General features: G+C 40.2%; 1 protein-coding gene across 1 annotated transcript in view; it reads left to right on the plus strand.

Moving 5' to 3' along the window:
• Positions 1–11,973, plus strand: part of SNX4 (sorting nexin 4) — a 34,227-nt gene extending 22,254 nt beyond the window's left edge. The window contains 7 exon segments of the mRNA XM_048072327.2: positions 44–105; positions 1,572–1,637; positions 5,767–5,856; positions 7,094–7,193; positions 8,075–8,220; positions 9,581–9,695; positions 10,048–11,973. Of these exon segments, the coding sequence (XP_047928284.1) occupies positions 44–105; positions 1,572–1,637; positions 5,767–5,856; positions 7,094–7,193; positions 8,075–8,220; positions 9,581–9,695; positions 10,048–10,095 (627 nt within the window). The 3' untranslated portion in view covers positions 10,096–11,973.
• Positions 11,974–15,084: the final 3,111 nt, after the last annotated feature.

The following is a 15,084-nucleotide window of genomic DNA, read 5'->3' on the forward strand; positions in this document are numbered from 1 at the left end:
TCTTTGATGTTGATGACCAAAAACTAACTTTTAAATGTTTTAGAGGGTGGCAGATCGGCTATATGGTGTCTATAAAGTCCATGGCAACTATGGAAGAGTATTCAGGTAAGATTTTTAGGTTTTAAATGTGCTTACAGGTATGTGTAGAGAGAGTAGTGAATTTGTTTTGGTTCTGCTTTGCAAACATATAACAATGTTTTCAATATTTAAATGTCTGGCTTGAAAAATTTTGTCCTGCAGAACTAATGAGATTTGTATGTTGGATACAGTGATCTCTCTCTGAATCTGCTGTGCTTAGTTTTAAGTACTTTAGTTTTTTTGTTTTGTATTCCAGAACTTTGGGACTTCTGATGTGTCATTTGCATTCTGTTTCTTCAGGACGTAACTTACTGCCTATTTTCATGGTGTTATCTGAAAAACCTCGAGGTCCTTTAAATAGTTAAAAACCCAACAACTGTATCTATCCAATTCTAGTACCTTTTTTAAAGTGAATTTGCCTATCGTTTTTGATTTATATAAGTGAATTGCATGCTCAAGTTTTCCATCTCACTGGAGAATTGAAGAATCTAAACTTCTGGTTAAGGGAAACCTCCTGCTTCTACACACTGTTCAAGTGCTAAATTTAATTCTCAGGGTTAATGGATTGCAGATGTCTTTCTCATTGGGGGTTTTAAAGTGAAATTAGGTGTAGTTCTGTAATAACACAAAGACAAACAAATGTCAACATTAACGGAGTGGAATGTTTATGAAAAAGTGAAGGACAAAATAGACACATTAGGCACAAATTATGTGAAGTAGAAGGGACTGCCCCTCTGCTTTTTTCTTGCATAAAGAATTGTCAATGTAGTTCTTATAAGTTTCATAAAGTTTCACAAAGCTGAGAACACATGTAAATTTGCAGTGTACATGGGTGTCCTGAACAAGTATCTTGCTTTCTTTACTGTAGCTCTGTTTCCTACTTTATCCAAATGGTCTCCCCAGTGTGAATAGGGAGTTGCAGTAATGAGGCAGGAGGCAGTTATGAGTTGATATTTTTTTAATGAATGGAACTAAACAGCAATCTACCATAAAAATAGAAAACAACATACAGCAAACCATTTCAGAAGAGGTAAAAGGCTTGCAAATGTCAAATCCCACCTTCTATTTTTTTGCAATGATAGGCTTCTATCTGACGTGTTGCAAGTGTGGAGGGCTCAGTTTCTTCTTGGCAAATGAGGTGGACCAAATTCTGTTTTAGAAAGTTTGCTCTCTCTCCTTTAAGTTGTAGTCTCTCTGATTTAGTTTTAGCTATTTGAACAAGACCCTCTTGGCTCAAAACCAACTTCAAGGTCTGCGTGTTTGTGAGGATGAGTTTAGGCAGCAGGGACAGTTGTTTAACAGAGCGCCTTAAATAGCCTTGCAGTTACACTGTCAGTGCTGCGGCTTAGAGGAAGAAAACAGTTTGGCCAAGTCCCACTTGAAGGCAGTTTCCATTCAGGTGTCACCTGGAAAGAAACTATATACAGGATGCAGCTTATTAACTTCCCTTACCCTTCACGTGTGATGTTGTTTCTCGTTTGTTTTTCGTACAGTGAGTGGAGTGCAATTGAAAAGGAGATGGGGGATGGGTTGCAGAGTGCTGGCCACCACATGGATGTGTAAGTACTGACTGAATATCTGATAGCTTGATGTAAGCCAGATGTAGAACTCTCCCTCTTTCCTCTCTTTTCCCTCAACCCCAAAGTGCATACAAGTAGTGCACCGAGAAAGTTGGGGGCGCGTTGTTTTTAGGTGCACAACTTTTCTGTGACTTGGATGCAGGCACAATTTTAGCATCCATGTACTGTATTAAGTAGCTCAAAAGGTCTCAGGAGAACCAGAGGAGTTTCTTTTTTATTATTATTTTGAAATTGTAGAAGTGCTTGGAATTCTTCCAGCTTTTCTTTTAAGCTACTATGCCAGAAACTGGTGGAATACAACTTTAATGTACTGCAGACCTGATGAGTTCCATTTGTTTTTGGTAGTGGTATTTTGTACCATGCAGTGGATGGTACATAGATTTGGACTTAATTACACAAAGCTAAGAAATTTAATTATTCAGCACCAAAACGTTAATGGATTCTTGAAACAAATACTGTCTGGATGTAATAAAGTAGAGAATCCTCCCTCTTTGCATCTCTAGAGTTAGTTGGCAGAGTACGTGAAACGCTGCCTTCAAAATAAGAGTCTAGCACTTAACTTCTGCGAGCACTCTGCTATTCTAGGTTCGTGCTTTTTGCTTTCCAGGTAGTTATATACCATAAGTGAAACAGTATAACTTCTTGTGACTCTGATTCCTCTTCTGTAATCAGGTGCTACTGTAAAGTAACATCTCCAACAACAGATGAAAGCTATTTGACATGTCCTTTTATATATATTTTTTTACCTAGAGTATAATTTGTGTAGAAGTAAAGCTATCTGTTTACAGTGCAGATCTATGTATGTGGTGCTTGGTTGTATTTGATACTATGCCTCATCAAATGGAAGGGTTTGAAGAGCCATGCCAAACTGCTCTTGGTTTCTCCAGAAGAACCCTGTTTTAATTAGATCTTTAAGAATTTGGACTCTTCTGAATTTATTCACGCTTCTGTGCTTTGTTAACAGGATGGTTTACATCCAAAAAAACTATTATGTTTTTCTAAATGGAAAGCTCTGGTGAGAATAAAGAAATGGACAATGCATTTTGCTTTCAGAAGAAAATAATTGAAGTAGAGATGGAGTGCAGTGTTCAGCACCTACTGCAATATGCAAAAATTGAAGACATTGTGAAAACGTGCTGTAATGTAGAAAAGCTGGGTAGGCACAAGTACGTTCTCAGTGGTTGAGATGCATCACCCTAAATGTAAAATGAAACAGACAGAACCTAACAACTGTCAACACCTAGAAAAAGCTTAATCAACTGAAGTGGGTCTGACCTCTCAGTCAGGCGGCTGAACCTTTTCCACACATGGGAGATGTTTTTCTGTGATATGGTTAGGAGTAAAGATCCGGAGTAGTGGTGGTGACTCTGGCTAACCTTTTTTGCATGACATCTGATGTAGCTTTCATTGTCTGTCGTCTCTTCTGCTCTGACACTCTTGTGCAATGGTAATCTTTTAGCGACAGTCAAGAAATGGCAGCTGTAAGATTCATGTAGTCTCCTACCAGCAAGGATCACATTGATGATCTCTTGAAAGTGTAACTTACCAATGCGGTTACTTTTCTCATAACATTAGACTGAGCAGTTTTGTTGCAACAGAAAACTACTTCAGGAAGGTTGCCTGATAAACTTCCAAAACAAATTTAATTACTGTCTATCTACCCCATGTGCTGTAGTCCTTAGTATTTATTTATTTAAACTTTTGAGATGTTATTGATTAGGATGATATAAAACCACTTAATATATGGAGAAGACATCCCAAAGTACCTCTGGGTGCATGTTGTATAACAGGATGAGGCTTGCTAAAGTGATTAATAAAAACAACTGAGTATGCTGAGAAAGCTCAAATGAATGACTGTAATTCTGGCATTTAAAATATGAAAGAGACGTCTGACCTTTGACTTCTGTCCTTTATGTGATTAATGAGTGGCCCTTTATCTCTCTATCAACTGGACTGTCATTACAGGTGGAATCAGTCTAAATTAAAACAGGATTTTAGTTGAAGATTCCCATGAAGAATGGGAACATACTGGGTACCTTTAGTACTTACTACAGTGTTTCTCCTTAAGTTTTTTCCCTGGTTTGACTATCTGCTTTGGACAAACCAGTGTCTAAATTTCAGCTTAAGACGGTCAGGAATATAGTTTGTCTTACTACTACTTCGAAAGCAAACTTAAGTGTCTTGGAAGTCTGGCCCAGGTAATGTTTTGTGTGTTTGTTTATTTTGGGAGAGTTGTTCTGCCACGTACAAGCTCTAACAGTTCTACAAACTTAGTACATAGTTGAAACTGAAATGTGGTCCATCTGCTACCCTGGGAAATCTGACCACTACACTAAAATTACTTCAGAACTTAAGAACAGAGAGAGTAAGCCACATATGACCTGTGTGGCTGTAGGATTTTTCAGAATATGTATATTTTTCAACAATTTGGACTTGTTCCTTGCTTTGATTCACAACGTGAATTCTTGTTCTCTCTGTTCTTTTACCCCTTCTACTTGAACTGTTCCAGTGTTGCTGGTCACCTTGGATATTGTGCTTATTCATCACAAGTAGACTTGGTAGGACTTTTCCTGGGTGTGCTATGTCTTTGATTTCACAGAGCATCAGAGGAACTTACCTTTCTTGCAAACTTAAAAAAAAAATAAATAAAATCATACTTGAACAGATGAGCACATCTACCACACTTCCTCAAGCTCCTCCTTCTTCCAGTTCTCCTGCAAGTGTATGAAGAACCTATGCAGTTCTTCTGAGCAGGGCAGTGGGCCTGATGATGGTAACATTCAGTACAAGTGTCTCCATCATACACCTACCTTAGATTCCCAGTATCTAAGTGATGTTATTGTTCCAGAACTTGCAGGAAGAATGTTCTGTTCTCTACCAAGTCACATTACCAGTTACCTTTCAGCTTGACTCTGCCACTTCTTTATTAGAGATAATTAGTGGAGAAGCACCAGAAGAAACTGAAGAACTCAAAGACTTTGCACAAACTTTAAAGGCAGAAGGTGCAGTAACTAACATTTGGTTGCATTGTGCTGGTCACTAGACAAACATGGACACATGCTTACTTCAGGGAGCCTGTAGATGTGGAAATACTTATTTCTTCTGTGCCAGGGATTGCCACAGACTCAAGAACCCAAACGGAATTGGTAGTGTTTGTGATAGGCTCTCATTCATTCTGTTCATCGGTAATGGTACGCGCTCCGTATTGCTGACTAAAGCAGCATCCTATTTTTGTCACTGTGCCAAGTGAGATGTGAACATCTCTTAGCTGTGGGCCTGTTCCTGCAGATGTCTGAGCACAGTCATGTTGGTTAGCGAGAACCTATTAAATACTGTTCAGTCAGCAATACAAATTAGAAAAAGGAAGTGCTTTTTGCCATTTCTAGTAGACGTCAGCCTAAATGATGAAATTTACTGAGTATAAGAGCTGTGGAATTAATTAAAACCCTTGTGCTTCTGAAGATTTCTCCCTAAAAGGCAGGTTGAAACTTCTTGTTGCTCTGAACTGATATGCCTGACTTTCACAGCAGGCAAAGCAACACCATTTTCAAGGAGCTGAAGGACTTTGTGTTTTGGCATTCAGAGCAGCCACTATGAGTTTTGTTCTCAGGCTTATGAGTTGGCTGAATAAAAAACAATAAAAGAAGCCTTTTAAATACTGCCCCTTTGCTTTTCAGAAGGTATGATGTTCACGTTTCTAAGCTGTAGTGCTTTCAGCCTTGCAGGATTTCTTCTGCATCATATCTTTCCTTTTTGCCTTGGTGTTGCCTGTTGACAATCCACTGAAGACAAGGAATAAATTGTGTTCCTTTCCTGTAATAAAAACTGCCTCATCTTCAGCAGGAAACTTATGATAAATCTTGTACTCATCAAAAGATTTATTGTAGTAACAACGAAAGAAACAGGCCTGCAGGAATGTTTATATTAGCTGATTCAGAGTTTAATTAAAAACAAAGGACAAAGGAAAACCCCTTTTTAGAAGCGTTTCACTGTTTTACTTTGTGACTGGCCTTTCTGTCAAACAGGTGTCCTCCCTTGTTACTGTATGTGCAGTCCATAAAGGTTAAATTAATGAATTCCTATTTGACCGTACCCATTTTTTCACCAGATATGCAGCTTCTATTGATGACATCCTGGAAGAAGAGGAACATTATGCAGATCAGCTGAAAGAGTATCTCTTCTATGCAGAAGCACTACGGTATGTACAGAAGTATAGAGATCAAGTGAAAATTATCGTGATTTCCTCTAATCTTGTGTTGGTGTTGAATTTTGGTATCTTCTGCTCTCTAAGAAGTAGAAATTTCAGTGTTATGGAATCTTCACATTCTTACCGCTTATTTAGCTTACTTGTATTTATTGCTGTGTGGGTGGCAATAAAAATTTAAAACTCAGCTAGCTGGTCAGTAAGTGAAATGATGGAAATGTTAAGATCTGGATACTGTGGAAGATAATGCTGTTTATTCCTCTGATTACACTGTTTCCTTGGCTAGTTGTGCCCCAATGTGCTGAAAGCTTCAGCTTTTAAAAGAGAGAGGCCAAATAAAGCTGCCACAGCTGTTAGAAGTCCCAGCAGATTTCAAAGTGCCCTGCGTAACTTTTATCCTGTACACTACTATGCAGCTAAACACAGATTTTTTTTAAAAAATTGTTTTAGACTAAACTTCATAGGGCAGTCTCCATTACAAGCGTGGATGTGAAAGCAAATTTCTTTATGCTGTAAGATTGCACCTAGTGCTATTATGCTCTCCCTGGCTTGGCTCTGAACTTTTCGGAGAGGTCCAGTAATACTGTAGAGAATCAAGTTGGCGAGTGTGATGGCTGCTGTCAGGGAACCCAGAGCACAAGTAGCCTCTCCTGGGAGATGAACACGCATCCGGCAGTGGAGTACGGATGTAGCCTCATCAGCCCACACAGGACTGGGACTTGCTGCAGGTGGTCAGAGGAAACTTGCCTCTTTTCCAGATGAAAGGCACTATGCGAATCTAGGAGCACTGTTTCTTGTTTCGTTTAAAAAAATAAGATGTGAAGAATTTTATGATTGACTGATGCATTGCTGCTGTGACATGTTCTGTCTCTGGTTACCTTTTGTCATAGTTGTGATTTTTCTCTGATGTATTTTGAATAAAATTATTTTACAGTGGTGTACTTAAGTAGGTGGCAGGGCTCATATTGCTGAGGGTGTCTTGGAATGAGTCTAAAAAGAAGATCAGAAGATCAGAATGCTGCTGGAATAAGAACTTTCTTTATACCTTGATCCAAGCTACAGTAATTGCAGAGTTAGGCATTCTGTGATAGGGCTGTTGAATTTGAGCTAGATAAATAACTGAATATGTTGCCTGCCAAACAAAGCATTTTGCCGTTTGTAAAGTTTAAATGGAGGGAAACGTAGCAAAACAAAGTAGTATGTGACAGATCTTTCATTACTTACTTTTCAGGGCAGTTTGCAGGAAACATGAATTAATGCAATATGACTTGGAAATGGCGGCACAGGACCTAACATCTAAGAAACAGCAGTGCGAGGAGCTGGCAACAGGAGTGAGTCTTTTTCCACTTTCTTCTCCAAGATGCCTTTTTTTTTTTGTGTGTGTGAGCCAAGTTACTTAGAATGACATTTAAATGGCACTAACATGCTGGCCGCTGGTTATGAGAAGCAGTATCCTATGAGCTGTAGGCCTCTGAGGTTTAAAAGTAACTTGGTTCTTGGTGACGTAAACTGTTAAGTGTTCAATAAGAGAATTTGATAGAGAGCAAGTAAAGAGTTGCAGGAAATAGAAACTGAGCGGAATAACGATAACTACCCTAGAGGTCAAAATGGTAGGATTTCTGGAAGGCTTCCACTGCCTTCTGGAACATGGACATTACTGATACATGGTGTTAGTTCCTCTTATATGGAAGACAATGGCTAAGAAACTACTACTAGTAACGTGTATTTAAAATTTTTAATATTGCTATTGAATCTATTGACATCCTGTGGAGAACTACTTTATGGTTTTTCTTTACCATACAAAATGCAAGGCTTTAAGTTCTTTCCTACCTCAGTCTGAGGAAGAACTTGTCTGGAAGCTTACCCATGCCAGTGGAATGACTTGCTTATGGTCTAATCCACAGACAAGCTGTAAGAGTTTGAACATCGAATTACTTAAAGGTGTCTGAAGGGTCCAGAGTTCCTGGGAATAAAAGCTGAGATACAAGTTTCTGTTCCCTTCTCCATCCTCACTTGTCTCTATATAATATGAGCTGCCATACCTTCAATTGCTACCTATCTACGGGACATGCAAGAAATGAAATGTGCCATTTTCTGGTAGTTAAAGACAAAATGAACTGAATAATAAGCCCTAATGCTGGTAAAAATCATGTGATGTATCATGGCTCTGCTCAGGAATTCCAAAATCTATAGTGTCTTTTGTCTTTTGTAGACTATGAGAACGTTCTCCCTGAAAGGGATGACCAGCAAGCTGTTTGGGCAGGAAACCCCTGAGCAGAGGGAAGCCAAGATAAAGATTCTAGAAGAGCAGATACAGGAAGGAGAAGAACAACTGAAGTCTAAAAATCTGGAAGGCAGGTAAACAGGCTTGATTTATTCAAAGGAGATGGGGCTTGTCTTAGCAAAAGTCATCGACTAGATGCTCTTGAAGGTGTTTGCATTTTATAAGTGTTTTTAATATATTCTTGGTGTTTATGAGCTGTCTATAAAAGCTCCTGTCAGCTGCAAGTTGTGAAATAAAGTACAGTACATGCAGTTAGCTTCTGGTCTGAGTGTATGGCTTATGTAAAACCTGATGACTTTCCCAGTTACTGAGCCCACTCTAATGGCTGACTTGCTTGCTTTTATGTTCAGCTAGTAATATGTTTAGCAGGTGGGCTTGTAGGTCTGCAGCTGAATAGCCTAAGACTCAAAAGCTGATTTGCTTCAAATACAGTATTTAGTTTGGTTTATATGTATGGGTCCTAAGCTAATATTCTACAGCTCCTCATATGGGGGATAACTGACTCCTGTGTGAAAGAGATTAGAAGTTCTGGCAAGCTGTGTTTGAGTAACTGCTTCTCAGTGCTGTAATGAAATTTTCTTCAGGAATGCAAATATGAAAAATAGGAGCTAGCGTTCCTAAAGCAATGTGTTTGTGTCAAAACATGTTCATCGTATAATAGAAGGGGTAAATGCGGTATCTCCTGGTATGTTAGGATTAGAGCTGAAAAGATAAGACTAGTTCATGAGCAGTTCAAAACAACAAGACATTCAGTAAATGCAATTTCTTAATCATTTTGACAGAAGTACTGGAGATCTGCTTGTGTAGCTCTGGAAGCAATTTTCAAGTGAATACTTGCCTTGTGTGTACAGCCCAGCACAAATGAAAGGCCATGAATTACAGAAATCTACTTCCATTTTGGTTAAGGAGACCTGAAGACACATCACCAAACCAACAAAATTAATTCCTGAAGTGAATTGTCCAAGTCAAATTTGCATTGTAAATGTTGTTACACTTTACTGTCTCAAATCCTGTTGACAACTGAGTTTTCACATTGGAAAGACCAAGATTCAGACTTGACAATTGAAATAGAAACATGGAATGTTGTGTGCGAGTATTAGCATAAAGATATTTTGTCACTGAGAAAATCTGAAAAGTGTATTCTGAATTATGCTGGTTCTATGGCAGTGACACTTACTATATTTAAAAAAAAAAATCCTGTGAAACTGGTTCTGGTTTAAAAATCTTTAGAAGTATATGGAGAATTAAGCAGTAGTGCCAATTATAAAATGAGAACGCTGTGGGATGAATAATAAATACAGAACTTGGTTTGCTGACTGAAACATAAAGTGCTTTATCATACATAAAACTTCCTTGCTGTGGGTTCAGAGGAAGAAAGAAGAGCTAAGGTTGTAACATGTAAAACACTAACAGAAATGTTGCTTTCAATTCCAGAGACTTTGTGAAAAGTGCCTGGGCTGACATTGAACGGTTTAAAGAGCAAAAGAATCGCGATTTGAAGGAGGCTCTTATAAGCTATGCTGTTATGCAGATTAGCATGTGCAAAAAGGTATGTTTAGCTTGTGAAAGGCTAGGCTAGTATATATATCATGTCAGCAGGGGATCAGATGCAAACTTTCAGCATCTAGGAGCGTTGCAGTCACAGAAGGTTGGAAGTCACTAGCGTAAAACCTCCCACATATTCCATCCTACTCTAACTCTGTGACATGTTAATGTTGATATATATATAATAGGCAGTGTGGTCCAATTCCAGGGTGGTCTCTGCCTTGTTGTTGTGTGGAGTTTTGTGGGGTTTTCTGTAGAGTCGTCCATGGAAAAAAGTCTGTTGATGAGGTTCGCAAGCAAATTATATTTCCATCTATTTTTTGCCTTTTTAATTTTTTATTCTTATTTTTTTTAAGGGAATTCAAGTTTGGACAAATGCAAAGGAATGCTTCAGCAAGATGTGATTATCTGGAAATGAATTCCTCCTCCAAGTGCCAGAGAATGGAAGCACAAATGTTTAACACCAATGTTAAGTTGTTACATGACCTACATATAAATCATGAAATAAATGAGTTGAGTGAATAGTTTTTCTTTCTGCTGATTGTAATTGCTAATAAAGGACAAAAAGGTTATGTTATTAAATGTTTAGCTCTGACTGCCACTACTGTGGCATGTTTTATATGTGGTAGCAAATAATTCAGGGGTAAGAGTTACTGAAAACTACAACTCTGTACTTGGGCAAAGGTGTAGGGAAAGTTATCCCAGAAAGTATGAACCGAGCTGTTCTCTCTGAGACTTGTGAAACACCATGCTCCGTAATGTATAGATCACTTCCAGATGCCCTTTTTTTTCAGCTCTTGCTGTTTAGAATTTGTAATGCTCAAGGGTGCTTTGGTTTTATAATAGGACACACAGTTGTGTTCTTGAGGTTTACACCACAGGAGGGACAAAAAATGAAATCGTAATGCTTAGGGTTCATATTTAAATGCCTTTGCGTGTCCATAAAGAAATGTGCTTTTCCAAAGGTCGGGTTAAGCAGTCTCAAGCTCCTGAGATGTTTGAAACTCTCTACAGTAGAGGTGTTGTACAATGGTTTGATACAATATTCTGCATTTACTGGTTCCCACTTAAGTTTTGATATGGGCATTGATTTCTTATCAAACTTCTTCCTGCAAGTTAAGGAAACTGGTGATCCAGCTGAGCAGCAAAACCAAAGCCAGAGCTGGTTAAGAAGCAGATGCAACTTCTGCAACTTCTGTTTGCTTGTTTGGAACCTGTTTACATTAGATGTGAATCTGGTTTGTGGTACCTCTTCTTGTAACTGAAGTGGTTTGGCTCGTAAACGAGTAGTCCTTAGTGGAGATGCTGAAATATAAAGCCTGGTGTGATTTTTATAGTAATCAAGAGCAATGATATACAGAATCCGCAATGAACCAAGGTATCTGTCTGGCTCTTTTAAGGATGTTTCTCTGTGTAACGTTTATAACATATCACCAGTATAACATAATTTGCAGTTACAGGTACTTGCATTAAATGTTGCCAGTTATGAAAAACATTCACCACTGCCTAATATGGGGCTGCTTCTACATACTTAAAGTTCCTGAAGTTTCGTGGAATTCATCAGACTTGATTGTTAATCCTACAGCAAGCTTCGTAACATTCTCTTGGAGAGTGTATTTAATTTTTCCAGATTATAACACTATTCAGATCCTTTTTCTTTTTTTTGAGATACTCCAGGAAGTATTTAGAAGTTGTTTTGGTAATTTATCAGTAATATCGTTACTTGACGTGTCCCATGTCACTTTTGTCTCTGTGGCATTTTTTCTATAAAATCATTGTAAAGAATTCATAGACCTGGTGTACACTACAACTCAAAATGGAAGTAATGTACCGGTTGCTTTGATAGCGTATGTTAGCTTTTTCAAAGCATTTGACAATGACACTTCTGAGAGATGATATGGACAGAAGGAGGTTTCCATTTAATACTTACAAGGAGAAGTGTTCTTTCTGTTCAGAGGATTGCAGTATCCAATTCTGATACAGGTGGAAGGACTTTTATATTCCAAACCAAGAAGTTGCACACTTGACGTATTCAGTAAGCCTTCTAAAGGAGTGGTGCCTTAATACAATACCATGAGGCGCTCAGAGTAGGTATTTTTCATGCACTTTGATTTTTGGTAGATCTTTCTGGTGCCTCTTTCCATATTTCACTTGCTGTACAGCTTACTATAAATGTATTAGTATGCCTTTTTTCCCTTGCTAGTTGTACTAAGTTTAAGAGGGGAACAACACAGTTCTTGTAAGTTTTGTGCCAATAAGCTAAATAAAATTGCTCTTTGATATTTTTGTTATGCTGTTTTTGTAAAAATGCTATATTTTCCCAATGCTGATAAATGTTGCTCACTGTATTGAGTTCAGTTCTTGGCGATCTCAAACAATCTCCAAAATTTGGTTTAAAATTTAAGAAGTTGCACACAACTAGTTGATTTGCCTTTTAGGTGAAGAATATAGCGTCTAAATCCAAAATAAGATCCTTGTTATAATCCAGTTTTGATCCCTGCTTTGTTTTTGCCCAAACAGAACTAGCTGTCTGAAGTGCGCGTATGTCATCTGGGTAAGAGAAGATGCATTTCAAAAGGGTTTGTGTTGTTTGGCAGAACTTGGGTGAAAGCTTAGTTAACGGTAATTTGAAATAGCTTTATTCCCTTCACTTTTGCTGCTTTCAGATTAGCATTGCATGCAGTCTTGCATGCATTTACTTGTGGATCTTAGCAAACACTGAGGGTTCCTCCCCCTCTTTTAATTTTCTGACTTTTTAAGAGGAAATCATCTAGTTAATGTCTTGTTTCCATTTGGTTAATAGAGTCCACATGACAATGCACACTCACAAAGTGTGCATTTTCCCATACAGATTTTGCTTCTGTAACTCAAGCCCCTCTGCCTTGGCTTGCTTCCTTCTCTTATCCAGTAAACATCAAAAACTGGTGGAAGGCCCTGAAAATAACAGCAACCAGGTAGACCACTTCAACTTCATGTCACCCAAATGCTCATCATATATAAAACACCTTACCTACATGGATAGTCTGACTCACTGCCAGAGCTGTCACTTCTGCCACAGGCAGGGATTATCAGTGGTGGTGCTGTCCCCGACCTTCCCCACTGCTAGCAGGACCTTGATTTGTCAGTGCATTTTACTGGCTACTGTTGCTTGTGAAATGCAGCTAGGGTAAGGGAACCAGATGAAACTGAAAGGTAAGATGTTTTTCTGAAGGGTCTTACCTCTTTAAAAGTGCTATACTAAATATCTGATATCTTCGCCAAAGCAGATGTAATTTAGCAGCTCCTGGAGTATGAGGCTGGGCTGGGCTGCGAGTGCTGCCTCCTAGAAGAGACCTCCTGTATGCTTCTCCCTGCTACTGCAATTCTCGTGTGCATATGTGTTGAAGAAACAAGAGACACTTTTTAATGTCCCATAAAGAATTACAGGGAAGGCAGTCGCCTTATTTTTCTCTCCACTTGCTCCCAACTTTTCTTGCAATGGCAGGGCAATGATCTAATTCATGTTTTTGTTCTCATGTTCTGTGCATTCCCGGAGCTTGTCTTGTGTTTGCTCCTAGTGCCTCCCCATGGAGCTTTATCTGTTCAATGAAAATCCTACTACAGCGCTGCCATAGAAATAATGCAAACAAAGGAAACAACTGGAATGAGGGCTGCTAAATGGGAGTAGCAGCTGCAGTGCCAAAATCAAGTATAGCATGCTTGCGTACCGCCAGCAAAAGCAGCCTCCCCCCCCCAACACACACACAAACACACTTCTTCCTCGATTCTTCCTCAGCTGTTTTCTGACACATTGGTAAGATGCAGTGTTACTGAAAGGATTTTGCAAACATGACTTATACTGCAGTGTCAGGTGCAGAGGCAAAATAGCTGGCTTTTGGTTGCTATTGAATGGCTTCTGTAGGCTGATAATGTATTTTCTTCCCAGAAGTCTTTTTTTTTTTTTGACTGTAGAAGGTATCAATCTTCTATTTATTTTATCCAAATTAGAAATTCTTGGATGGATGTGGAGGAGATTGGTTGCAGGTAGTGGTGATGCAGTGTTTAAAGATAAGGTAAGATGGCACCTCGCCGGGAGAGGAAGGGAGGTTAAACTGTATAAAAGTGAAGAAAGGTTTTGAGAAGAGATGCACAGAGAGGGTAAGGAGGAGAGAGAAAGTGAAGAGGTAAGATGTAGAGCAGAGATGGGGTTGGTGGAAGAGCTGGAGAGGAGAACAGGAGGAAAGCATCCATAGCTGTGACATGCCTTGTGCAGAGGGGGGAAGCAGCGCTGCATTGCCCTTGTTTGGGAGAGAGGGGGAAGTGGGAACAGCAGATAAGGAAATTTTGAGAGCTGTCAAAGATGTGAATGGACTGCCTATAATACTAATGATGGTCAGCCCAGGTCTGAATCAAACTTGTGGTGGTGGCCGTGGTCTCAAAGCTGAGTTGAACACCAATAACGGTGTAACATCTATAACATCTCTTCAGCTTGGACGGAGAGATTTAATTTTCAGTCTGATGCTGTATTTATTTTTAATATCTCTTTGGTTTTTATTTTTATTATTATTTTTGAATATAAAAGATAGGAGAAGATGCTCCTGCCTTTGAAAGCCCAGCACGAACTTGGTGGAGACCCCAGTCCTGCAAACACCAGTGTGATCACGCGTGCCATTTGGGGGCCCACGCGGCCGATGCGACCCACGCAGGCTGCCCCACGGGAATCCCAGCACCAGCGGTCGTTCACCAGCTCGTCCATCCTCAGCGAGCGTTGTCTGTGGTCAGGAGATCTCGTGGCGTGCGAGGAGCCCGGTCCTGGCCGCGCTCCCGGAGAAGCCTCAGGCGGAGCGGGGGCGGCTCCGCGCGGTGAGAGCCTCGCCGGGAGCCGGGGGAAGGATGCGGCGGAGAGGAAAACGCAACCCCGACCGCCCTCTGGTGGGTCTCCAGCGCCGCTTCGCAGGGGCCGGGGGTGTAGCCGGAGAGGTTTCCGCGCAGGATTGCACGAGGAGGCCGCTCGCTCCTGCAGGGTGCCGCTAACCGCGCCTGGTGACCCGCAGGAGCTTCAGAAGCTCGTGGGCAGGTTCCGCGGGTGCCGTCGCACCGGGGCAAACGCTGCCGTGGTTTGGGCTTAAAGGCGGGTTTCTGAGCTAGCGGTATGCTTCTGGTCCTCAGAACTGCTTGGAAGGGGTGCCGGCTGCACGGGCAGCAGGAGCAATCCGTGATCGTTCCCGTAATCTGCCCTCCCCTGCAAACGATGGGAAGGTTGCCCTCGCCTGACGCTGCTTTGAATTAGGGTTTTTCTTGAAGCGTGTGCGCTCTGATCCCAGCCTTGAAACTCTCCGGTGACGGAGGCCAAATCTTACGCTGGTTGTTCCAGAGGCTAAAAGCATACGCTTTATTTCCAGGCTCATTTGTCT

Source organism: Anser cygnoides, chromosome 6, assembly GCF_040182565.1.
Source record: "Anser cygnoides isolate HZ-2024a breed goose chromosome 6, Taihu_goose_T2T_genome, whole genome shotgun sequence".
NCBI classification, from domain to species: Eukaryota; Metazoa; Chordata; class Aves; order Anseriformes; family Anatidae; genus Anser; species Anser cygnoides.